This window comes from Myotis yumanensis, unplaced genomic scaffold, assembly GCF_028538775.1.
Source record: "Myotis yumanensis isolate MYYU_CA2020_CCGP unplaced genomic scaffold, mMyoYum1.0.hap1 SCAF_18, whole genome shotgun sequence".
NCBI lineage: Eukaryota > Metazoa > Chordata > Mammalia > Chiroptera > Vespertilionidae > Myotis > Myotis yumanensis.
This window is the reverse complement of record NW_027223769.1, coordinates 12,360,344-12,385,982: the sequence shown is the minus strand read 5'-3', so window position 1 is coordinate 12,385,982 and position 25,639 is coordinate 12,360,344. Positions and strand designations below refer to the sequence as shown.

The following is a 25,639-nucleotide window of genomic DNA, read 5'->3' as shown; positions in this document are numbered from 1 at the left end:
AGCAGCGTCACTCCAGCTCTGTGGCCCACATAGTGAAGAAACTGTGGGCAGAGGTCAGCGAGTCTCCAACCACAATGATGTGTCTGAAGTCATCGTCTAGAAGACTCACAGACGCCTGCAAAACCCGCCTGATATCAGTGAAGTGACAGCCATCTGCTGCATCATCTGAATATCAGAGCTCACTTAATCCTCCTGCCGGTCCGGATATTACCCAATTGGAAATAGTCACCCACATGGAACAGATGAAACAAGGAGGAGGCCCAGGCCCCACAGGGTCTGGGGCTGCCCTGGCCAAGGTTGGATTCAGCAGGGCTTTCCAGGGCTCAAGACTGACCTGGGGCTCCCCAGCGAGTGGACGGGACGACAGACATGCAGGGAGCTGGTGACAAATAGGAGTTATAGTCCTCTGCTGTGGGAAGACCAGTGTCCCTGACAAACTTACCTCCACCCAGAAACTCAGACCTTATGTGGACATGGAGTCTTTGCAGATGTAATTAGTTAGGTTTAGATGAGGTCTTTCTGGACTAGGGAGTCCCTAAATTCAGTGACTGGTGTCCTCATATGTGAGAGAGAAGGCTGTGTGAGGACTGAAGCCGAGGTTGGAGTAATGTGGCCACAAGCCGAGGAACGCCGGAAGGACGCAGGCGCCGCAAGAGGCAAAGGACCCTCCCCTAGAACCTTCGGGAGGAACATGGCCCGGTGACACCTTGACTTCAGACTCCTGAACATTTCTGTTGCTGTAAGCCCCGGGGCGTGGACACGAATGCACTCCTGCCCCAGGCCTATCTGTGGATACTCGGTGTCCTCAGGCCGTGGCATCTTTCATAGGCCTTTTGGCTGATGCTGAGAACTGCTCCAGGTTCACCACAACTTCCTCCAGCCCATCTCTCACATCCTCATGGGAACACCAGGTGTTTCCCCCCGCCCCCCATAGTGGCCACAGCCTGGCCCTTAAGTTTTCCCAAGACCACACAGCTGTGACAGGGACTCTAGTACTGGGGAAAGGCTGAGGGCAGGCCTGTCTGAGCACAGCCCCTCAGAGAAAATGCAGGATGGCCCAGGCCCACCTGCTTCAGGGGGATCAGAGAAAGGTCTGAAGTGGCCTAACTGCCCATGTCCACACTGAGCAGTGAGAGCATGGACAGGATTCAGAGGACCCTCCAACACGAAGGGGCGCCAGGGCAAGGGGGAGTGAGTTTTCCAGAACCTAGTGAGGAGGACTGCTATAGGAGTGTCCTGGGGCTGCCATAACAATGTGCCACAGATGGGGTGGCATTAAATAACAGACATTACCACCGTCCCAGTTCTGGAGGCCAGAAGTCCAAGGTCAAGGTGTCAGCAGGGCTGTGCTACTTTCCAAGGCTCTAGAGGAGGATCCTCCCTGCCTCCTCCAGCTCCCAGAGCCTCCAGGCATTCCTGGGCTCGTGGCCACATCACTCCAATCTCTGCCTCTGTCATCACATAGCATCCATGTGTCTATGTCTCAAATCCCCCTCTTCTTTTTAAAAAAAATATGGTTTATTGATTTTAGAGAGTGAGGAAGGGAGAAAGATAGATAGAAACATCCATCGGCTGCTTCCTGCACACCGCTACCTACTGGGGATGGAGCCCAAAACCTGGGCATGTACCCTGACAGGGAATTGAACCAGTGACCTCTTGGTTCACGGGTCAACACTCAACCACTGAGCCACACCAGCGGGTGAATCCCCCTCTTCTTATAAGGACATTTTGACACTGGATTTAGAGCCCACCTACGTAAGTATGATCTCATCTTAACTTGATGACATTAGATAAGGTCACATCTATAGGTACTAGGGATTAGGATGAGGCCATATTTTTAATTAATTAACTTAAATGTTGGGGTTTTTTTTTCCTTTAATATGTGTTATTTTATTTTATTTTAGAGAGAGGAAGGGAGAGGATGAGTGAGAGAAACAGCAATCAGCTGCCTCCTGCACACCGCTCGCTGGGGATCAAGCCCCATAATCCAGGCATGTGTCTGGACTGAGGAATCAAACCAGCAACCTCTTGGTGCATAGGACAATGCTCAACCAACTGAGCCACAGCAGCCAGGTGGGACGAGGCTGTATTTTTGGAGGACACAGTTCAGCTCATGACAGCAGTGAGGAGCATGGCCACCCGAAAGCTGTGGACAGGACAGTGGAGCATGGACTCCACCCCCTTTCTCTTCCTCCTTTGGGACACCCCCCCCCCCCCCATCTACCCCCGCCGGAGCTGTAGGACAGCTTTTGAGAGGGCAATGAAGGGAAGGGGCAACCCCCTCACACCAACCCCCTCTGGAGCCACCACGAACCAGCTCTCTCCTCTAACACCCGGCCCATCCTTGTATTTATCCTGGAGGTGAAACAGGAAAGGCCTGGACTAGATACGTTTGTCTGTGATGAAAGATGTGAGGATGCTTCAGTGGGATCAGAGAAAGGTCTGAAGTGGCCTAACTGCACACCTGATCTGTGGCCAACCCCAAGTGGCTGAGAGGTGGCAGGTGAAGGGAGACTTGGGGCAAAGCAAAATTCCCACCTGAGCCTGCTCTGCCCACACCACTGGGAGCTCGCAGGATGGGAAGCAGGACCTGGAGCCTGAGGGAGTGGGTTCTAGTACGGCAGAAAGCAGCACAGTGTGAGTGGCTGCACCTGGTCCTAGAGCGGAGTGTGGAACCATGCTCCCAGCTGTGGGGCCCGACACCCTCTGACCATGGGAGATGGTCCAGGATGGCCCAGGCCCACCTCAGGGTGACCTAGACCACGGGTTCTGTCTGGGTGTGTGGTTCTGTAATTAAGTGACCTAATTGGTACTAATCCAGAAATGGAAGCTGCTGAAATATTATTTGGATGCAAAGGTAAGCTGGGTGCCTCAAAGTTTCTGTTACTCTTCATCCACATGGTGGCCCCATGAGGTCACCCTCTTGTTGGGAGGACACAGAGGCTCAGAGGCTCAGAGGCTCAGTGCCGGGGCTGAGAGCCCATGATTAGCCCGGCTCAGCGCCCCTCCTCAGCCTCCTCCCTCTCTCCTTGGGATGTTCCTCTGGAAGTGGGGGTGGGGAGCCGAGAAGGGAGGCCCCCCATATCAGGATCCCCAGGGCCCCATTGGACCTGTCTGCTTTACTCACTGCTTCACATGAGCTGTTGTTTGCAGGGAGGGTCATTTGGCTCCAAAGTTTAAAGACTCTGGTTTAGATGGAGGCCCTTGTAGGTTCCTGAGGTCCCAGCTTCACCCCCCCCCCCCCCCGCCCCCCCAACGCACCAGCACATGGTTTGGTTCGAGTTTCTGGGTGGGACCCTCTCACTGGTGGGTATTTTACAAATGCCAGGATTTCTACAGGATTTCTGCCTTGGAAATGTTCACACTGGGAGAGAGGAGAGGTCGACGCCAGCAAGGAGTGCCATGGAGTCTCTAGTGGGTCTAATGGTGTCCTCTCCAGCAAGAAATAACTCATATCCCCCCTGAACCTCAGAACGTGACTTATTCAGAAGTAGGGACCTTGCAGATGTAATTAAGGTAAGGACCGAGAGGAGGGAGGGCATCCTGGATGAGGGTGGGACCTAAATCCAGCGAGAGAAGAGAAGGGGAAACACGCACAGACAAGGGGAGAGGCCGTGTGAAGACACAGACAGAAACTGGAGTGATGTGGCTTCGAGCCAAGAGGTCCTGGAGCCCCCAGGAGCTGAAAGAGCCTCCCCTAGAGCCTCCAGAGCGAACGCAGCCCTGTCCACACCTTGATCCCAGACTTCTGCCTCCAGAACCGTGAGAGGATAAACATCTGCTGTTTAAGCCCCACTGTCTGTGGTCCTTTGTTACAGCAGCGCAGGACACTGACACAGAAACCTTCAGAACGTATATGCTGTTTTCACTGAGAGTAAAAAAAATAAAATCTTAAGATGGTCACAGTGATGTGGCCTCGTCGCTTAAGAAAACCCTGAGTGCGGCCCCTGAGAGGAGCAGACTCTTCTGGGCAAGGGTTTGCCTCCAGAGCTTCCTCCTGGAGGGCCCACCACACACCAGGGAAAATGCCACCCCCTCAGGCTCCCTCAAGCAAAGGGTCCGCCTATAATGAATTCATTCAGTAGCATTTCCATTAGGCCAACTCCACCCACAGCCATGTGAGGGGGAGGCCCCGGACATCCTGGTTCAAGATGTATCCAAGGCCCCATTGCAATAAAGAGGGTGTTTATAAGCAACATAGTCCTGAATGTTCTTGCTGTACATAAAATATGGCAATATTTTCGCATCTTCTCGTAGGAAACACTTAAACATTTTGCAATAGCTTGAATCCAAACTTATAGCTTTCATCAGCCCCAATGTCCATGCATTGACATCATCCCCCGAGTTTCCCCCACACAGGGGATCAAGCAAATGTCCAGTAAGTTCCCATGGGAAGGCAGCTCTTTGTCCCCCTCTCTGCCCTCCCCCAACTCCCCTTTCTCCCCACACACAGGCCCGCTGGGCAGCAAGGCCGAGTGCTGACTAATCCGCCTGTGAGGAGGCCTCCAGGGATGAGAAGTGGTGGATTAGCCACTGACATTTCACCGGAGCCAGAGGCAGCAGAACCAGGTGATGAATGAGTTGAGGAAACAGGGAAAAGGACAGATGAATCCAGGAGAAAATCTCGTGCGGTGCCTCTGGTGCTAAGAGTGTCCCTTTGCCAGGGATCCTTCTCTTGCGTATCTCTGTCTGCCCCTGGGGGTGGCTGCCAGGCCTGTCAGGGCAGAAACATTGACTCCATGATGAAACCTCAGACTTGAGCCATCTTGGTGTGAAAGTTATGGGGCTAGAGAGTTTTCTATAATTTGAGACCTTGAATAGCACCCAACCCTCTTCTCTCTCTCTTTTTTTAAAATTAAATATATTTTATTGATTTTTTACAGAGAGGAAGGGAGAGGGATAGAGAGTTAGAAACATCAGTGAGAGAGAAACATCAATCAGCTGCCTCCTGCACACCTCCTACTGGGGATGTGCCCGAAACCAAGGTACATGCCCTTGACCAGAATTGAACCTGGGACCTTTCAGTCCGCAGGCCGATGCTCTATCCACTGAGCCAAACCAGTTAGGGCTCAACCCTCTTCTCTTTTGCACCAATCCTAGTCTCCAGGCTGCGGAACCATATAGTCATCTAACCAACAGTTGTGGCTGAAGGGAACGCTTGAATCTGGCCTGCAATCACCCAACCAAACTCCATGCTGCATCCTGGTTCTTAAAACCCACTGTGTCACCACCATTTCAATCCAAGCTACACCATATATCCCACCCCAAGATCCCCCAACGGTTGGGGACATATCCCAAGTGTCCACAGCTTGATGGAATGTCATTGTGGCCACTGCCAGGGAACCAGAACCAGAACACAATCAGCATGACGCAGAAGGCCCCTTGGGAACTCACCTCAGTCAGAACTCCTCTTCAAGTGTATATTGGATTGAATGGCACCCCCCCCAAAATTCACATGTCCTGGAACCTCAGAATGTCACCTTATTTGGTAATGGGGTCTTTGCAGACGTAACCAAGAAGAGATGAGGTTGTGATGGAGTAGGGTGGGCCCTAAATCCAATGACAATGTCCTCCTAAGGGCAGGGAGACTTGGACACAGACACACAGAGGAAAGGCCATGTGAGGACAGAGGCGGAGACCGGAGCGATGCAGCCACAAGCCAAGGCTTGCATAGAGTCGCAGAAGCTGGAAGAGGCAGGAAGGCTCCTCCCCGAGAGCCTCAGGGGGCATCCAGGCCTGCCCAAGCCTTGATCTCAAACTTCTGGTCTCTGAACTGTGAGGGGATAAATGTCTGTTGTTCAAGATCCAATTTGGTCCTAGCGGGTTTGGCTCAGTGGATAGAGTGTTGGCCTGCGGACCAAAGGGTCCCGGGTTCAATTCCAGTCAAGGTCACATACTTAGGTTACAGGCTCCTCCCTGGCCCAGGCCCTGGTCAGGGCGGGTGCAGGAGGCAACCAGTTGATGTGTTTCTCTCTCATTGATGTTTCTCTCTGTCTTTCCCTCTCTCTTCCACTCTCTCTAAAAATCAATGGAAAAATATCCTCGGGTGAGATTTAGAAGAAAAAAAAAGACCCAATTTGTGCTAAGTTGTTGCAACAGCCCCACTACCACCTGCTGTGTCACTCCACAGGTGTCCCCAGTGTTTTTGCTTTCTGGGAAGGTCATACAGCAGGCAGCCCTTGGTACAGGCTTCTCTCAGCCAACACGAGGTCTGTGGCATTCCTCCACATGGCCGTGCGTGCGTAGCCTCGTCATTCTCATCACTGATCACTATCCCGGCATGTGACCACAGAACAGTTTCTCCTTTCTTCAACTTATGAACGTCTGGGTAGCTCCTGACTTGGGCTGTTGTGAACAGCATGACTGTGCATATTCTCAGTGTTCTGGGGTGTGGGTGCACATATATTTCAGTTGGCTCCAACCCCGAAGTGGCATTGCTGAGTCCACTCACTGGATCTAATAAATGCTGCCTGACCGTTTCCAAAGGGGTTATGTAGCCGTGGAAATAGGATTCTTCCATGGAGTCATAGTTTCCTGTGACGTTTTTAAGAAAAGCTTTCAGGGACCCACGCATAGGAGGACATGAGCAATTGTGGTCAGGTTCTACGGAGCAAAGACAGAGGACTGCCCCCAGGTGCCCAGTGTCACATCCAGGTCAGGTGGCTCAGCTCTGTCCTGCTGTAGAAGTCCAGCCTCTGGGGCCACAAGCCCACACACGTGCTTATCAGGCCCAGGAGGGCCAGGACCCAGAGACGCACCACTTCTCTGTGTCTCATTTCCCCACCTGCACATCCATCCCCCAGGTCTGCGCTTGGGCCCAGACGCAGCAGCTACTGAGCGTGTGAACGAACAACGGAGGGACGGGAGGGCAAAGGAACCATTTTGTTAAGCTTTGAGTGCATCTCCTTGGGCTTGGAAAGGGACAAGCTTTCTTTCAAACTCACCAATCTCTTTCCTGGCCCTTTGAGGGCTTGCGCTGGGCCCTCCCCCTAACCAATCCCTTTTCTGTATCTTCTGGCTTTTGGGGTCCCTTATCCAATCCGATCCTTTTCACAGGCTAGGCACCTCCCCTTTAAGGTCACCATCTTGGCTCCTACTGCGTGCACGCCTCAAAGTTTTGCCTCATCAGGTGGTTTCTACTGGGCATGCACTTACCTCCCTCTATGCCATCTTGGTTTCTATTGTGCATGTGCTTACAAAGGAATTTGCCCCACTGTTTTCACTGTTTTATCCCTCCCTATGTTATCCCTACTACCAGGCCAGGTGTGTGTGTCCCCCCCCACCCCCACCCCCACCCCGCTCCGGGAGATAGGAAATGATTCTCCCTGCCTGCTCTGCTCGGGATAGCGTCCCTCAGCAGAGGATGCAGCAGTTCTCAGGGAGCCCGTGATGCCGCAACTTCCTAGTGAATCTGGCTGAATGTTCGATTCAGCTCCCTCATAGGTTAGGCCTAATGTCTAATTACATTTGCTCCCTTCCTTTATTAGTACTAACTAGGTACCTATGCTAATGGTTGAACTCTGAAAACTCAGAACTCTTACTATTGGACACCTCATGTTCTCTTGGCCATCAACCGAGCACAATTAGAGAGAATGGGATGAGAGAGGGCAGGAGATTGAGAAACGTGAGTGATTCAGGGGAGATTTATCCGAATGGAGTTTTGCAACCTGCAAGGTTCTGAAAAATATGCACGGAGCTGGATTAAACTGGTCCAGGTTGTGGAGATGAAAGAGTTTATTTCATTTCTCCTAGAAGAATAAATGATTGCCCACCACACCCTGACTTGCGGGCTTTGGGACTTTGGCAGAAACAAGCTCTGTTATCTGTGAGGTTCTTCGTGGTGGCCCTGAGCACCTCATTGTGATGAGAGATAGATGTTCCTTGAGGAGACACAGAGAGAAAGCAGGAGTGGACCACTGGCGACAGGAGGCTGGGTGCCAGCCCCAGCATCGGGAACTGCGGGCCATGGGAGCCGGGATTGGACGCCCTGTTTTACCAGCCCCATGTTCCCAGGTTTCCTCCAACTTCTGATATGACCTCTGTACAGGGGTTCCAGTGAAGACAGAGGAGAGAGACCCACCCCCTTTCTCCAGAGGCCTGGAGAGGTGTCTGCATGGCCTCTCTTGGGAGGGGAGGGCTGTCAGGAAGCAGATTCTGAGGCAGAGATGTGATGGGGGGCTTCCTGGGGTGGCCCTGAGGGACGGAGGTGGCACTGGGCAGAGGAGACCTTCAGCTGCATGTGGTCACAACTGAGGCTTCAGGCAACCCCACCCCCAGGGGCTCTGGGGCGAGAGGGCTCCAAGAATTGTCCTAAACTGGGGTGAAGGGGCCTCCACACACCAGTCATCATTAGATGCTGGCACCCCACAGAAAGGGGGTTAGCTATGGGCAAGGGGAAGTCCGGGAGGGCCACCGGGCTGGCCAGGCCCAGTCCTGAGGAGGCAGCTGGGCTGGACCTAACAGGGCTCATTCCAGAGGCCTGGACAGAGCCAGGGCCTCCACCTGCCATCCTGAGCAGCTCCTGGAGGGGACATGAGCTTTCTCAGCCATGATGATGACACTTATCTCAGTGTCCTAGGCACAGATGTCGTACTCAAAGCCACGCTAGGAACCTTGGTGCATGACAACTCTTTCCTTCACCCCCTGGCCTCCAGCAGGGCAAGTGGGCTGAAGGAGCTCGAGTAATCTCTGCAGCTGAAGATCCAGAAGGTCAGAGTGCTTCCAGTGACCTTTCCTCGGGCTGCCCTGGGCTCTGAGCCTTGTGTGTCAGCCTTTTTGTCAGCTGCAGCCAGGGCAGTATAGTGGTTTCAGGCCTCATGCTGAAAGAACACATCTCTTCCAGGAGCTTCCCCAGGGCTCAGCAAATGTTCCTCAGGGCTCACTGAGCCTTGCACCTGCAGCTGATAAAGCAGAGCTGCAAAGAGGCGTGCATTTGCCCGTGAGCCAATCTCCACCCTCGCAGCAGGCAGTGGGCCCAGGGTTTCGAGAGAAAGACGGATTCTGGAGTGAAGTTGGGTGTACTTGGTGTGAAGTCACTTCCCTGCACCCTCACCCACCTGGAAGATGGATGGGTCCTCCTGCCATACTCACTTCACGGGTGGGAGAACTGAGGCTTAGACAGGGAGCAACTTGCTCACATTCTCATGGCTGGAGGGTGGTGGGCTGAGATTTCACACAGAAAAGCCAATAGGTGACTCACAGCATTCTATAAACCTCGAGGGGGCGGAGGAGTCCCGTGCTCCTGGTGCCCAGAGAGAGGGGGAGCTCTGCAGTCCAGAGCAGCCACAGTGCCTACTGCAGGGGGAGCAGGGAAAGAGTGGCCAATGAAGAAACAGCATGTGCAAAGGGCCTGCGGGTGTGTCCCAGGCATGGAATGTTCTAACATCTAAAAGAAGGCCATCATGGGTTGACGTGCAGAAGGAAGGGGAGGGTGGCTCAGCGAGGGCTGGTACAGCATCTGGAAGCAAACATGCAAAGTCCTGGGAACATTTAAGGAGGTGGATCTTTGCCTCAAAAGCAACAGCCATTGCATTATGTCCTTCAAACGTTTGCTCCCGGCACCTTGTTTGTGTTTTTTCAAGTCCAGCCTAGAAACAGTGGACAAACAGGGCTGAGGACAGACGAACAGCAATTCATTCATTGGCCTCTGTGGGTGACCTTCCAGTGACCCAGTGGCTCACCTACCAGCCTGAAAGTGCCTTCCCATCGCCGCCAGCCTTTCTGTCTTTTGAGAACAAGGAGTTGTGAAACCTTACCTTTCTACATACAACCCACATACGGGCTGCAATTTTCTGGATCTGCCCATGGAACAAATCCCACAACCCCTACTCCCCAAGAAAATCCAGGCCAGCCTGACAGGTATTTCTAGAGGGCCACTGGCCCAGGGGATCATTGTCTCCTTTTGTAAACTCACACATGGTCCTTCCATGAATCCATTCTGATTGCTTCCCCGGCCGGAAACACCCCAGGTGGCACGGCACAAGGTCTCATCCTTCCCTTCGCAAAGAGCAGCTACAGAGGCTCCTGTCCGGGGCCTCCTGCCTTCCATAGGGGGTGGCATTTCTAGTTCTTTCTGTCCCCTAGGATGTAACTTGTCCAAGCCCAGTGCTTAAGCTCATACAGGCACTTCATTATTGTCCCCCAGTGCTCTGCACCCTTCTGAACAGGCCACAAGACCAGGGACCCTGTGAAGAGAGCTGGGAACCGGGGCAGGGGGCGGGGGGGGGGGGGGGGGGGGGGGGGCGGTTAGAAACCTGTGAACTTTGGGATTCATATCATGATCTATTCTAAAATATGTACTGAATGAAAACGAGGTCATTCTCTTTGATAAAGAAGGCAAAATTTGAACAGGAGTTCAGGCTTTGCACTCTTTTTATCTCATCCGTTGCTCATAGTCTTGCCCGGGACTGAGAGCCTTTCTGTCCCTCTCTCTGGGCCTCATTTTCTCCATCTGTACAACAAAGGTCTGGCCCTGATGATCCTGGTGCAGCCATGTGATCCCAGTTTGAGATTCTAACTCATGGTTGCCTGGAGACACACCTTGCCCTCTGGCAGTCATGTGGAATCTGTGAGTGAGCCCAGTCAGGGCCGGCCAGTCACTCAGCAGGAGCCCAGGGCAGGGAGGTGGGGCCCTGGGTGTGGAGCCCCAAAGGCCATTCCAGAGGGAGCTCCAGAGCTCTCTTTTCTGGGGTGATATCAGTAACGTCCCAAGAGGCCTCTGACACTCCCTCCCAGGGAGGCCTCGGCAAGATGGGAGCAGAGGCACAGAATCAATGAGTCTGGACTTTGGTGAATTCACACATTTGGGTTCCCTGGTTTCTCAGAGGTATCCGGGCCCAAAAGCCTCTTGCAGCTTGGACTTGAGGCTCCAACTGCCAGAGAGGCAGGTAACTCCGAGGGCCTGTGAATGCCCCCATGCTGGCCCAAGTTCCTCACCAGCCTGGGAGTCTTACCACACCAGAGAGTTCCTGGCCCCTCTCCCACCTTCCCCACACCTGGGACTCCTGGTTCGCAGTATGGCTCCTGATGAGCCAGGGGTCCCAGGCCAAAGTCAGACCAACACCCAAGGCTGGAGAGGAAGGGACGGCGAAACCCATCTTCAGATGGGCGTGTCTGCAGGGCACCTGGGAAAAACACAGCAAGATCAGGACAAAGGCCAGGCAGCCAAACAGCTAGTGCATACTTTCAGACACCCACGTAGAAGAGTGTGTAAGTCTTATGTGCACAGCGCAATGAATTCCCACCCGCCTAGATCACATTTCAGGACAGCGCCAGCATCCCAGAGAGCCTGCTGATATCTAAAAGCCAATTTTAAAAGTATGTTTTTTTTCTGAATGCGTGAATCATCCACCTGATTTAAATTCCAAGGGAACAGAAGGTTACAAGGTGAACATACTTTCCCTGCCCCAGGTACTCAGGATCCCTGCTCAGCTCACCTAACTGCGGGTCTGAGGTCAGCAGGAGGTCCAGGGGACAGAGGAAAGCAAGGCCGGGCTCTCCACATCTACAGCCCCGATGAAGGCTGTTCGTCAGTGGAGGGGTTGCAAGTGGCTGGAGTCGGGGCAGCGTGCCCAGGGACAGCAGAACAAACAACCCACATTCATTAGATGGTGCTGGACTTCACCGCACCCTGCCATCCTGGACAACGGTAAGGCTGAGAGCCCCTCCCTCATGTTCTGGGTCGAGCTCACTGCAGAGAAGCCCCTCCCCTTACCACTGCAGGACACTCACCTCCCCTCTGTGCCTCAGCAGTGATGAGCTCAACCACCTGTCCCCACCGATCCATCCAAACAAACTCTGGTTTGGCTTCTCTCCTTCCCCTCCCCGTGAACTTGGCCCCCTCAGCCTGAGCCAGCAGATAGCCCCTCCTGGAGCAGGCTGGCCTGTGAGAAAACCTCTACCCACCCCCTACCCTGTTCATTGCCCGTAGAAGAGAGAACTTCGTCAGCCCCTGAGGCGCTGCACATCTTGCATATCTCACGTCAGAGCATTGTTCTCCCAACGATGGCCCATCCCCTCTGCAACAATCTGTTCCAATAAGTCTCTCTTTACTCCGTCCAGATTTGGTTTACAGTTGACCATTCCCTCCCTGTGGAATTCGCAGCCTAACTCAGGGACTAAGTCGAGACCAGAAATACCAGTAAAACAGGAGCAGCTTCCATGGAACAAGTGGGAACTCCAGGCCTCAGCTCCGTGGCCCTGTGAGAGGGAGGCAGGGCTGTCTCAGGAGAAATGTTACTGCAACTAGAGGAGTGGGGTGGGGACAGCTGTCATGTTCAGGGACACCCAGGAGGACAGAGTGGGGCCCTTTGGACACATTAGGAAAACACTCACTCACTAGTCCAGTGATGGTGAACCTATGACACGCGTGTCAGAGGTGACACGTGAACTCATTTTTTTGGTTGATTTTTCTTTGTTAAATGGCATTTAAATATATATAATAAATATAAAAAATGTAAATCTTTGTTTTACTATGGTTGCAAATATCAAAAAATTTCTATATGTGACACGGCACCAGAGTTAAGTTAGGGTTTTTCAAAATGCTGACACGCTGAGCTCAAAAGGTTCGCCATCACTGCACTAGGGAAATCAGCTTTGTGGTTGTGCAAACACCCTCAAGGCGAAGAGCTGCCCCCTGCAACCTCGGCAGGGAGACCAAGTCCAACCTGAGTCTCCCACGTGCCTTTATCAACCTCCAGTCGGGCGGGAGCTGTCAAAGGGATGGAGGCCTCTCTGGGAGGTTCAGGGCTCCATCCAGCATGGCGCCACCACCGCCTGACAGAGCTTGGAAGGGTTGGGACCACGAGGTGAGCAGATAGGACCCATGCTCTGACTTTGGGTCCTGGAGCCCCACTTGGAGGGGTAAGAGCCCTCGTGGGGGTCACGTGTCATTCCACAGCAGCCTGCATAGAGGTCAGCGAGTGAGAGAAAACTTCCGGAACCTTCTGTGCCCCCTCTTTGACCTAGAGGATTTGTTCTCCAATAAAACTGGTCAACACAGATCTGCGAATGGCCTGTTCACCCAGGGGGTTTTATGTGATTTAAGCATTTAACTTTAATCACAGAGTTGCGTTCCTACTTGCAGGAAGGATTATGTCAGCCCTTGGCTGTGAGAGAAGCAACTGAGTCTTGCTGAAACTGGACCCAAGGGAATGGGCAACACACAGCCTGTTTGGTGTGGGCGTGCTCAGGGGGATTTAAAGTTTCTGGCAGGAGACTGGAAGTTTCAGCCAGGCTTCCTGGAGTTCCAGCAGAAAGTGGATGCCTAGGTAGCCCGAGATGCCACTAGCCTCGGACAGCCCCCACACCATGCGTGCGAACAGCAGCTCTTGGGGTGAGGATCTGCGGCTTCCACTGGGGATGGACCGATGATGACCTGGACTCCCACTGTCCATCTCTGGAGGTTGTGCAGAGATCGACAAGGACTTGTGAACTCTAGAGACTGGAGAAGTGTCATATGTTTAGGATGCATGGACGGGCCCAGAGGAGGGGCATGACCAGAGGAGCTCTCCAGGTGGAAGCATCGATTCCTCCCTGAGGCCCGGGACTTCCCAGGTTGCCGAGCTCTCCCTCTTGGTTGAGATGTCACTCCCACCCCCACAGCCTGCCCAATCCCACTCTCACTGTGGTTCTGGCTAATGCCGTGGGCAAGGGTGGCTTAGCAATGTCAGATGTCCCTGCCTCACTGTTGATGGATTGACCCCACCAACCCCCCTTCACCAGTTCCACACGCATACATGGCAAACTTGGTGAGCCTGGCAGAACTTTCTAAGAATTTGGGGATCACAAGGAGAAGCCTTGTCCTGTTGCAGCCAGCATTCCAGTCTTGCTCTCCCTTCCCTTCTCCTCCGAACACACATTCCTCTCCACTCACAGTGGTTGAGTAATTGCAGGCTGTTGCTTGAATGTGCCCTGGATCCCCACCCTGTGGACATTTTTGCCTCCCCCCACCCCAATCCCTTCCTCTCCACTGTCTCAAGCTCTCTCTGACCTCCATCTTCTCTCTCTACCCCCCTCAAAGAGCTGGAACGGACAGCCCTGCTCTGACCACACGTGTGGGGTCGTTTGTTCGGGTTGGTCCGAGAACTGTCCTTTCAAGTGTCCAGACCCTTTTCAGCAGCAGCAGCGGAGGGAGAGCTTGGCCCTGAGTTGGGGGAAGGGCCGGCTGCTGGGTCCAGCCAGGTCTGCAGAACATTCACGATGAGGTTTCTAATCTTTCACGCCTCTTTCATCATGTTTTCCAAATACTTCCATGCCAACGGAAGTAGAACTTTAACACACTTCTCAGTGCATTGTGACCTGAGAGTCATACAGAGCTACCCCTGGAAGTTTTGTGCAGCCAGGCTTCCTGGAGTTCAGGCAGAAAGTGGATGCTTAGGCAGCCTGGGCAGGAGTGAGAACCATCGTGGGCACATGACCCACTGGGGGCATGGGTGCAGCCAACACTGGCAAGCTTCGATCAGGCCTGCACAGGCAGCCGCCTGCCCACTAGGGCTATGCAGTCCCATCTCCCACCTGTGAGCTTCATCCCCCACCCAGCCTGCAGGAAGGGGGAGAACCCCCCATGAGCTCATTTGGGGGCCTGCTGGCTTTGGGGTTCAGTATGCAGGGTGTACCTGGTGATTGAGACCTGTGTACCATGGCGTTCTCACAAGTGGTGGCAGCACTGGTACTTGGCCCTCAAGGCCTCTCTGCACCTTCTGGGTGGCTCTAGGTCAGAGGTGGAGAACCTTTTTTTCTGCCAACGGCCATTTGGAGATACATATATGGTCAGTCCTCACCTGAGGACGTTTTCCTATTGATTTTTAGAGTGGGAGGGGTAGAGAAACATCAATTTGAGACACATCAATTGGTTGCCTCCCACACGCCCCCTGACCAGGGCCAAGGATTGAGCCTGCAACTGAGAGGCATGTGTCCTTGACCAGAATGGAACCCGAGACCCTCAGTTTGTGGGTTGACACTCTAACCACTGCTCAGCCAGAGCCCATTTGGATATTTATATCATTTTGGGGCCATACAAAATTACCAACTTAAAAGTTAGCCTGCTATCTTTGGTCAAACATTTAAGTAACTCACCCCTAATGCCTTAGCAGGGTCAGACCAAATGATTTCACAGGCTGTAATGGCCCATGGGCCGGACGTTTCCCACCCCTGCTCTAGATGGTACTTTTTGCCCCAAGCCCATCTGGTGGCCCCAATGCCTGGGAGTAGAAGGCCCGTTTGTGGGTACCCGAGGCCTCCAGGTCCAGCCTTCGTGTGCTGGAGCCCCTGGCCTGGAATCACGTGACAGTTACTGCGGTTGGACCACTCACCCTTGCTGTGCCACCCCAAGACACCCTTCCATACCCAGGTCCCGCCTGTCCTCAGGCCCTGGTCAAACACCAACATTCGGAATGGAGTTTGCTTGAATGAAGTGAGAGCTGTCCGTGGTAGAGCTGGTGTGGCACTCAGCCCAGTCCAGCTGGAGAGCAGATACTCAAAGTCCTGGAAATGAGGAAATGTGCTTGCCCCTTCCTCCCAGCCCAGCTGGCATATCTCCTCCCTGACCTCCTGGGACTGGTCTTGGCAGCAACCAGTCACCTGTGGGCCAGTGGCCAAGCTCTTCCCACCTCGGGGCTTGGCCTCGACTTCAGTGTCCCTTCTAAGAGGCAGACTGGATTCTCCCTCCCAGCTGTCACCAGTGAGCATGTTATCAGGGGCTCTGGCCACCTTGTTTGGCCTCCAGGAGGCTGAGTGAGTGAGTGAGTGAGTGAGTGAGATGGATCAACCCTCTCCAAGGGAGTCACACCCAGGCACATTCCTACTCCCAATATTCGGTGCTGAAGGAAAGAACAGGAAGGCCACCAGCAGTAATTATAATTCTGATCATTTTTCTTTAAAAACAAACAAAAGCCCCACCCCACAAGAAAAACAGAACTCCCTACCCCTAACCAGCAAATGTTACAGGTTAGCCATTAACACGAGAAGAGAAAGACATCGAAGCCGCGCGCGTCATTACAAGGTGGGGGTTTGTTGCTGGGCCAATGGCAATGTCACAGTGACAGCACTGCCGTGGCGGGGACACCGACAGGGACACAAAGACAGCAACAACATGCCGGAGAAGCCAGGCTGAACTGGACCTGCAAATAAATAAACACGGCGCCGACAGCATCCTTACGTTACTGAGACCTTAGGACAAACTCGAACAGCAGAACACCTGAACAAACGCTAGCTGGTTACGCCGGGGTTTGGATAAAAAATTAACCCTCCCAAATGCGAACACTCGAGACACTTGTCAGTAGAGTGGTCAGAAAGAGCAGAGACTCTGCCTTCCCAGATGCCAACGTGGCAGGGCCCGGGGTATCTGCAGGCAAGCACCTCAGGATGCAGCCCTGACCTCCCTGCCTCCCCAGGTGGGTCCCTGGGCGACACAGGCCCAGGAATCACAGAAGGGGCCCCCAAGCCACCCTCAGCAGAGGTGGGGAGAGCCACCCTCTAGAACTGCCTTTGACCTCTGTGGCTCCTCTAGCCCTCACCTCCACGTGGGAAGGGAACCCTGGGGCCCCAGTCTACCCCTGCAGGGGTGACTTGCCTTAATTGCCCATGACGCACTGGGGGTTCCCACCCGTTTGCAGGCTGCTGAAGCAGATCACTGTAGGGAGGCCACCCAAGGACCGTCTGGTTTCCCATAACCTGCAAGGCCATATCTACCCTCACAGCATCCCCAGTGCCCCCTGGAGCCCAGGTGGGTGGAAGCAGGCTGGATGGGCCATTCGAAGCTGAGCAATGAGGCCCGATGCCTGAGGGCTCAGTTCAACCTCCCCCTGGGAGGTGAGTAGTCAGAGGCCAAGGCAGAGCCCCAGCACCTACGATGGGGCCTAGAGGACCTGACCTTAGCTGATGGTGCTTCCCAGGATGGCTTTCTGGACAGAGTGACAGTTCAGGAAAGCCAGCCTCAGCTGCCTCCTGGGAGGCGGGGAGCCACCACAGGAGCCACAAGGACAAGGCCTGCTAGTAGCCTCTCTGGAGAGGAGGGCAGGCGTGCTGTGCTGCGAGCCAGACCCCTAGAGTCAGGCGGCCTCAGGAGCAGGTGCAGAGTTGGGGCACTGAGGAAGGCGTGGCTGTCCTCTGCTGACTGGGATCCAGTCTGGAGCAGGCCATGTTGGTGGCAGGAGGAGAGGAGGGCGCCCTGGCCAGGAGCTGGAAGCCAGCCCCAGACAGCCCCTGGGGGTTGCCATCTAGCCATGGAGGCCCATTCTTCGGACTCTGGGAGGGGCTGCCTTGGGGACCTGAATGGGAAGTCCATCAGGGGTCTTGGCATCTGCCTTCCTGTCACATCTCTTTCCAGGCCTCATGCCTGGGGCTTTGTCTGAGAGAACTAGAGCTGGATCCCAAATGATGCAGCACAGGGCGGGAGGCAGCATCTGTGGGAGGCCCTCTCCACCCGAGATGCCCAATCCTCCTGCCTTTGTGCCTTTGCTCAGGCTGCCATGCAGGGCAGGAAGCACACTCAGGAGCCCATGGCAGCCTGAATGACAAGGGCCTAGCCCAGAAACCGGCCCTGCTCTGCTCGTCCTGGCAGGACCTCTAGGATCGTCCAGATGCCCATGACCTCTACCAGGAGCTCCACTCAAACACCAGGCACAGGAACTGGCTCTTTCTGTGGAGCTGGGTATCAGACTCCTCTCAAGCCCTTTGCTCTCTAACAAACCTCTCCAAAGATGGCCGTTCCAGTAAGACTTTCTCTTCTTTTTAGGGGTCAGGGAGGGGGGGGGATTGACCTCAGGTCTTTAAGGCAGAGACATAAGCCCAAGGTTAGTTTTCCCAATGTCACTACATCTACTAACCAAAAAAACAAAACAAAACAAAAAAACTAAGGAAGCCAAGCACACATCTGTCAGTGCAAATCTGAGGCAGAGTCTCGGTAGCTTATTGGCAGCCGGAGTGTTCGGCTCTCAGAATCCCTCCTCTGCCTGAAGCTGGTGCTGGGGTCACACCCAACGACAGGACCTGGTCCCTGAGGCACATCATGCTGCTGGCAGTGTTAAGGGACACGATTCTCCCTACCTGCCCTCCCCCATTTCTTTAAAAAATAATCATCTTGGTGGTGTCAACTTGACCCCAAAATTTAAGTTAAAAAATAATACAAAAGAAAAGGAGGAAAAAAACACAAATAAACAAAGGTGGGAAAGGACAAGGCCCAACATGGAAAAAGTCCGCGGTCTGTCAGAAGGCGCAGCCTCTTCTCAGTTCAACATTCGTGCCTCGCACTCTGGAGGAGGTATCGATAGAAGTCCGTCTTCTGGGACTAAATTCGTACCAGTTTTCACAGTGGCCCTGGCACCTGACCTGGTGGAGGGACAGTGCGGGGCGCTCAGCTGAGCTGCCTGGATGATGGAACGGGTCGCCTTTTAGGTGGGTGAGTTGTTTTAAAATGATCTTTGTGTATTTTCCATCCGCCAGCTTCTCGGCTCCTCTCTCTTATGTCTCCTGGGGGACGACTTGCATGAGCTTCTGGCAAAGAACTGTCGTGGAGACTGCAGGGGAGGGGAGAGCAGAGTTACTCGGGGGTCGTGCTATCATGTGCCTGGGGGCCAGGGGCACCTGGGAGTGTCGAGAGCTGCAGGTCACCCAGCCTCATGGCACCAGACCCCCAAGGTTGCAAGAGAAGCCAGAGACCCAGAACTTTATGTAAAACCTCCTGATCTGAAAATGTATACACCAGGCTCAAGGGGCTCCCTCCTGGTGGGCACCAGCCTTCACTCCAGGTTGGCTGCAGAGGAACGCCTGCTTCTTTGTAAGTCACCCGGGGGGTGTGGCCAAGGAACTTGGCAATAGGTTGAGCACTGGCCCTGCCCATCACCCTGTTTCAGAACCCTGGGGTCATGGCAGCAGTAATCCTATATAATAAGAGAGGAACATGTTAAATAGCTGTTATGCCCTGAGGTGTAACGACCCAGTGCGTCAGGACCAGATCACGGATCAGCAGGAGGGTAGGCCAGCGAGGTACAAGCCAGCTGTGGAGAGCTACAGGAGTGGGCAGGGCAGCAAGCTATGAAGGGCGGGGTGGTGGGGGGGGGGGGGGGGGCGCGGAGAAGGGCGGCGAGAGGAGAGGGGCGGGAGGAGCTACAGGAGTGTGCAGGGCTACTAGTGGGATAATAAGTCCCGATGCTGAGGGCCCTTCCCGTGTATCCACACCCAGGCCACCGCCTGGCAGACACCCAGGGCCAGAATCAAGGCTGCCCCCACTGCCAGATGACAGCCACGTGCTGCAGTCCACAGAGGGAGTGGAGCAGGCGGGTGTGTGCCAGGGGCCCAGATGAACACTCTGTGGGGTGTGATTTCAGGACACAGGGCTTGCATTAGGGTCTGGTGTGTTCTGCAAGATGATTAGTAGGGAGTCTAGCCTGGCCTGGAGGCTAAGGCCTGCTGAAAATGACTGACGGTGTTTCACATGTTCAGATCAGGAGGTTTCACATAAAGTCACAGGGCAGGTAACAATCAGAATTTGGAGAGCCACCAGGACATGGTGATTGGGGTGCAGGTTTGCAAACACCAGCGAGTGTGCCAGGAGCCGGCCATATTAAGAGAGGCCTCAGTATGGGCTCCACAGTGCAGAGATCCTGCTTTCTCCGCCTCTGCCTTTCTGGGTCAGCCTTGTGCTTAGGCTGGCGACAGCACTGGGATTTTGTTACTTGGCAAAAGTGGCCTGGTTTTCTGGAATCCCTTGTTCTGAGATTAGCTGGTGCCAAGCTGAGCGTCTTATCCCTGAAATACATGGGCCAGACGTCACCGCTAGACACGCCAAGTGCCTGAACGCCTGGCTAAGGGATTAGATGAGACAGCAGACAGCGTGCTGGGGCGGGGCGCTGGTGGACTGGCAGGGAGGAGAGTGGCCCCAGCTGTCAGGCTGCATGAGGAGATACTCACAAATGCCCTGGAGGAGCCACTTGGGCTTGTTTTGCCACCGGACCCCGAGGAAGTAGACCGGGAGGCCGCTGAGGATTATGGCAAAGCCGATGCCACACTCAACGGGTGTCTTCCAGAAGGAGACGGCGATCAGGAACAGGCAGGCCAGGATGAAGAACACGGGGAGCGCCAGGTTCACCTGGGGACAGAGGGCGGAGCAATGGGCATCTGTTGCTCCCTTCCCACACCTCCCACGTCCTGTCATCACAGTCCTGTCCACTCCCCGGAAAGTGCTGTGTCCCCACCGCCCTCCTGACCTCGATGGAGTCATCTCCCCCATCAGGCCCACTTAGGCGCTCCCATGGGACCCCCCAGAGCATACCCTGTGCCTCCTGCTCCAAGCCCATTCCTCCCACCTGGTCCAAGAACGGCTCCGACCTCCTGGAGCCGTCACTCGGGCCTGTCTCCCACTTCAGCATTTACCAGTCTGACCTGCCGGCTGGGGACTCTGGAGACATGAAACCTTCCCCTGTTCTCCGTTTCCTCAGCACAAGGCGCCAGGCAGTAATTACCCAAAGCACAGACGGTGCCGACAGAAAACGCAAACAACCCTCGAGGCTTCCCAAGATCAGGGCATGTGGACCTTGCTGGCTCCCACATCACAGGGCAGAAACCCTGGCCCAGCACCCATTCACCAATGTCACCCAAGGTGGGGCATTTCTGGGAAGACCCTGGCACCCACTAATTAATAAGTGAGGGGCATCTGCCTTCTCAGAGAGCCTTTGTGAGGAGGCTGACTGCAGTCTGCACAGCACGGGCAGACCAGCCACAGAGGTGCCCCCGGCCCGGCCCAGCCCAGCCCGGCTCCAAGGACCATGTCCTGCTTCTGCATCTGGATGGGCTTGTCCACACACAGACTTGGCCATCTGCCCACACACTGCAGATGAAGGGCAAGCCAGGGCCCCACATGGTCAGCCCACACTGCATGCCCCTCCCCAGCTCAAGTTAACAGTGAAACAAAGCCCCATCATGTGCCCAGGATAACACAGGACAGAGCCCACCACAGGCACAGGTGACATGGAGGTAGAACCCACCATGTGCCCAGGATAGCATGGGGACGGAGCCCACTACAGTAGGGAGCAAGGTGCTCCAGGGCACTAAGGTTGCTCTGGTGCCCAAGAACCTCTTCAAGGCAGGGAAGCGGGCCCTGCTGCCTCTGTGGGGCAGCAAGGGTGTGGCCCATGGACAGGTGTCTCTAGGCCAAATGCCACTAGGGACTGGACAAGGGACAACAGCCAGTGGCCACCATGAGTTCCTCCCTCTCTCTCCCTGACATGCTCACAGCGACGTGCTCACTGGGCTTCTCCAGCAGAAGCGTGGCTTCACTGGCCCCGCTTTTTGAGAAACAAGGTCACCCTTGGGCAGCTGTCCCCCAAGAAGAGGGGCATTCACCTCAGGCCAGGCCCAGCTGGCACCTCAGCAGTCTAATGCTAAAACTCCTCCATTCAATGCGGCAGAGCTGGTCTTGGCCAGGTCTACACCCTACAGGCTCAGACGTCACTTCCCACCCAACACAAATGATCTCCCCCTCACACCCTTGGCAGCACCCCCTGAACACACATGGCCCCTACATCTCTGCCCACATGCCACCTTCTCAGGACCACCCAGCCATCCTGGTCAGCTGCCCCCTGGCCAGTTAGGCCCTCACCCTGCCCACCTGTCCACCCCACAGTGCTCATCACCTGCCCATTGGGCACTGAGGTTTCTTATTTATTGCCTCGTGCACCAGGACCCTCTACAGGAGGCATCTGACCCCTGGTTCAGAGGGGAAATGGCAACTCCGAGAGGGACGGTGGCTTGCCCAGGCACAGGCCGGGAGGGCAGAACCAAGAGGCTGTGCATAGCTGGCTCCTCACAAAGGCTGTCAGGGACACCTGGACCCCGTTTCTCCAGCGCATGACCCACCGAGCCCCCAGCTGCTGGGTGTGTGCCAGGCCTGGGCCACCCACGCGGCTGGGCCCTCACCTTGATGGGCCGCTCCAGCTCAGGCTTCTTGTATCGGAGCCACAGCATCCCGATGATGGCCAGGGCCACACACAGCCAGTTGAAGAAGCTGAAGAAGTTGATGACGGAGAAGATGTCGTTGGAGAAGGCGTATAGCAGGGTCATGAGGCACTGCAAGCAGAGAGAGGGGGGCAGCGTGAGCCAGGAACAGGACGGCCTGGAGGATGGAGGCCACCGGTGCTGGGACACGTCTGCAAGGGCTGACAGCACTTGCGCAATCTTGCTTTAAAGGAAGACCTAGTTTGAGCAACACACGCGTTCTCAGAAAGCAAAGGCCCCACTGAGAGCGGGAAGGGAACAAAGGCCTAAACCCTGTACTCACTGCAGTGTTACCTGTAGAAGCAATGACTGGGAACCAACTAAGTACCCATTACGGAGCTCTCCCAGAACCCCAGCCACCAGGCACCCACAGGAGTTTCAAAACTCTTCCTCTTGGCTCCCTCGCCCTGGCTTGCAGCCCTGTGGACAAGCCCCCGTCCTGAGGAACCGAGGCCTCATGCTCACAGCCACATGAGGGGCCATCCTGGAAGCGGCTCCTCCAGCCCCGGCCGAGCCTTCAGATGGGATGCAGCCCCGACCACCATCTTGTTACCACCTCATGAAGGACCCTGAACCAGGGGCACCCAGCTAAGCTGCCCGGAGTTCCTGACTCACGGACACAAAGGGACAGTGAATGCTTTCCGTTTCAGCTATTAAGTCCTGGGTGATCTGTTACAGAGCAATAGAGAACTAATAAGACGTTAGGCAAGCTGAAGAGAAGCGTGCACGATGTGACCTCACTAGAAATCGCACGTCTGTTAACATGCCACAGAGGTCCAGAGGCACGGAGCATGCAAAGCCGCCTGTGAACCGTGGCTCCCTGGGAGAACAGAGCAGAGCTTCTGCTCCACAGATGCTGGACTGTTTGAAGTTTTTTTTATAACTACCGTGTATTATTTTTGGGATTTAAAACTTAAACCAGTGCCCTTTGTTGTTCAGTGGAGCAGGCAGCCAAGGGCACAAGGAAACACTCTGCTAACTTATCTGCATCTCGGTCTCCGCCTTGGTCTGCTGTCCAGTTGACACCAGGCAAAGGTGGGAGGGTGTCATGCAGATGGACCCTAGAGCCTCCCCTTCCTCCCCAGGAACACCCCAACCTTGTACTTTAATCTACTTGTAATCCTTGCAGGGAAGAAGGGCATCAGATGGTGCTGCCAGCTTACCGTGAACAGGAGGGAGGGCATGGGCGTCAGGAGCTCCGGGTGAATCATGGAGAGTACCGAGGGCAGGTGGCCCTCCCTGGACCCCACAAAGAACAGCCTGTGGACAGAAAAGCCGGTGGTAGGCCTCATCACCGAGCACCCAGGCAAGGGCCTCTTGGTCTCCCTGACCCACTCAGCTGGCAATGGGGAGCTCAGAGGCTTGCTCACCTGCAGTCCCCCTCCCCCTGGGCAGGGCACACAATGAAGCCATGACAGTCTAGGACACAGCAGTTGTGTCACTTCTGGGCAGGGGAGAGTCCCTGGTTCCTTTACCTCTGTATTACATGGATGGTTTGACAGCCACATATTACTCAATATAACAAACAGACACAACCTTTAAAGCTCATATTATAAAGCAGCATGCAGCACTGGCCCCCAGCTCAGCCTCCCTTCCGGTCCTGCCCCGGCTCCCACAGAGCCGAGTGGGGAGCGTGGTCCTGGGGGGCTCACCTGGAGGACGTGAAGAGGGACCCATTGACGGAGCCGAAGCAGGACAGGCCCACGAAGACGGGGATGATCCAGGACATGACGCCCAGGTGGTAGTTCCCGAAGTCCTAGACAGATGCCCCACATAGTGAGCCCGGGCCCCTCGATGCCCAGCACGCGGCCCAGTCTGGCCCAGCCCCAGGCCACTTGTCTGCACGCATCCCGCACACTCATGAGGATTCTGCGCACGTGACCCCCAGGGTCTGGATGTGAGGGCTGCCCCAGGGACAGATCCTCTTTAGAACAACACTGGTGCCTGTTCCTCATCCCCACACACTGGCACCTCTCACCCTGGCATTACACCAGGTTGCCCAGGTGCCCGGCCTTTCCCGTCCGTGTCTGCTCTGCTAGGGAACACGGCTTTGTCTCTGGCTGGGCCCCCATCGCCTAACCCAGAGCAAGGCTCAGTGAGGATTTACTCAGAAGGTGGAATGGGTGGGCGCGCACCCTCACCCGCTGAAGTGGCTGTGAGGACACCATGGGAAGTGAGCCTACAGGGCCCGCAGGACATTCCAAAGCCCGCTCGTACTACTTAGGGCCCCACTGTGGTTTGGGAGGCTGATGAGCGCTCTGTGCTGCCAGCGTGGGGCCTGGGGATGCTGCTCTCCCTGCTCTGCACCCGTGTCCAGAACGCCCAGCAGAGGTGGCTCAGGATGCATGTGGGCAGCGGGGGGAGAAGGCCACCTGGCCTTTCATCCCAGTGCTGGGGTTCAGGCCTCACTTACAAGGACTGGACCTTCCAAATCACCATAATACCGCCCCCAGTACTTGACTTTTAAAATGACTGAGGCCCGGATGATCACAGGCTGATTTTTAAAACTGGCCCAGGGTGTGGCCTGGGCATCAATACTTTTAAAGGCCCCTGTGATCCTCACGGGCAGCCAGGGTTGTGAGTCAGCACCCTGCACTCTCTGGCTTGGCAGCACAGCTCAACCCCTCCACACAGGAGAGTGGTTTGCAGCCCGGGGGCCTGGTCTGCTCCATATCACAGGCTCAGGGCGGCAGGGCTGGGCCTTGGTCTCTCGGCAACCTGCGCAAACACTGGCAGGTGGCATCTTACCACGGCCACGGCCTCTGACGACAGCATCTGCTCAGTGGACAGCGTGGTGAAGTAGGCCAGGTTCGTCAGCACGTACACCAGGGTGACGATGGGGAGGGAGATGATGATGGCCAGGGGCAGGTTTCTGGAAGGAACGAAAGGGCACATCATCAAAGTGCAGCTCCAGGCGGAACCAGCCCCGATGGCTCTCTAATACACAGGTCTGGTCCTGGGCCTCACTGCGTGGGGGAGGTATGACAGAGAGGCTGTTGCCAGCACCGGTCCCTGGCACTGGAAGCTGGCACCTGGGGTTGGGCAGCTATGTGAACCTGGGTTAGTGACTCGACCCTGGTCTCAGCTCCCCATCTGTCAAATGGGCACTCCTGCTTATTCTAAGGGGAAATCTTGTTCAAGGTCACACAGTGCCCCCTCACCCCAGCCTGATCCTAACCCAGGGCCCCTCCCAAAAGGCCCTGCACTGCTTTCATCTGAGATCGGGCTGGGCCCCATGGATGAATTCTTAGGCAGAACCAACTTCTTCCTTCTCTCACATTAAAATAACAACAATGTCTCTGTTCACACACATACCTGTAGGGGTTGATCATCTCCTCTGTGACAAGATTCAAGTAATTCCTAGAAGTTAGAGGGCAGAGTTTAAGTATACATGTCCCCCACAGTTCTTAGGGGGAAAAGAACAGATTCCAGGGGAGCCCCTGCTGGCTGTTCTGGGCCAGTGGAGGAGGCCCCTCACCCACCACCTGGGGCCCTGCTAGTGAGCAAGCAGCTGGGGGCAAGCGCCCAATCCTGCTCCCGTCGGAAAATCCTAACCCCTGCAGGCCTGTCCTCTCAATTGGCTCTGTCCTCTCTCTGACCCGCCCGCCAGCACCTTCACCACCTGCCCACCCACCACACGGCAGCCATT

The 25,639-nt window shown here is 55.1% G+C and overlaps 1 protein-coding gene across 1 annotated transcript in view; it reads right to left on the bottom strand.

Annotated features, from left to right (window-relative positions):
- Window positions 1–15,837: 15,837 nt before the first annotated feature.
- SLC7A5 (solute carrier family 7 member 5) overlaps window positions 15,838–25,639 on the bottom strand; it is a 37,069-nt gene continuing 27,267 nt past the window's right edge. Inside the window, exons 4-10 of the mRNA XM_070397766.1 lie at window positions 25,306–25,350; window positions 24,739–24,862; window positions 23,643–23,746; window positions 23,154–23,250; window positions 21,913–22,062; window positions 19,909–20,086; window positions 15,838–18,515 (exon numbers count right to left, since the gene is read on the bottom strand). Coding sequence (XP_070253867.1) covers window positions 18,460–18,515; window positions 19,909–20,086; window positions 21,913–22,062; window positions 23,154–23,250; window positions 23,643–23,746; window positions 24,739–24,862; window positions 25,306–25,350 — 754 coding nt within the window. The 3' untranslated portion in view covers window positions 15,838–18,459. The remainder of the gene's footprint in view (window positions 18,516–19,908; window positions 20,087–21,912; window positions 22,063–23,153; window positions 23,251–23,642; window positions 23,747–24,738; window positions 24,863–25,305; window positions 25,351–25,639) is intronic.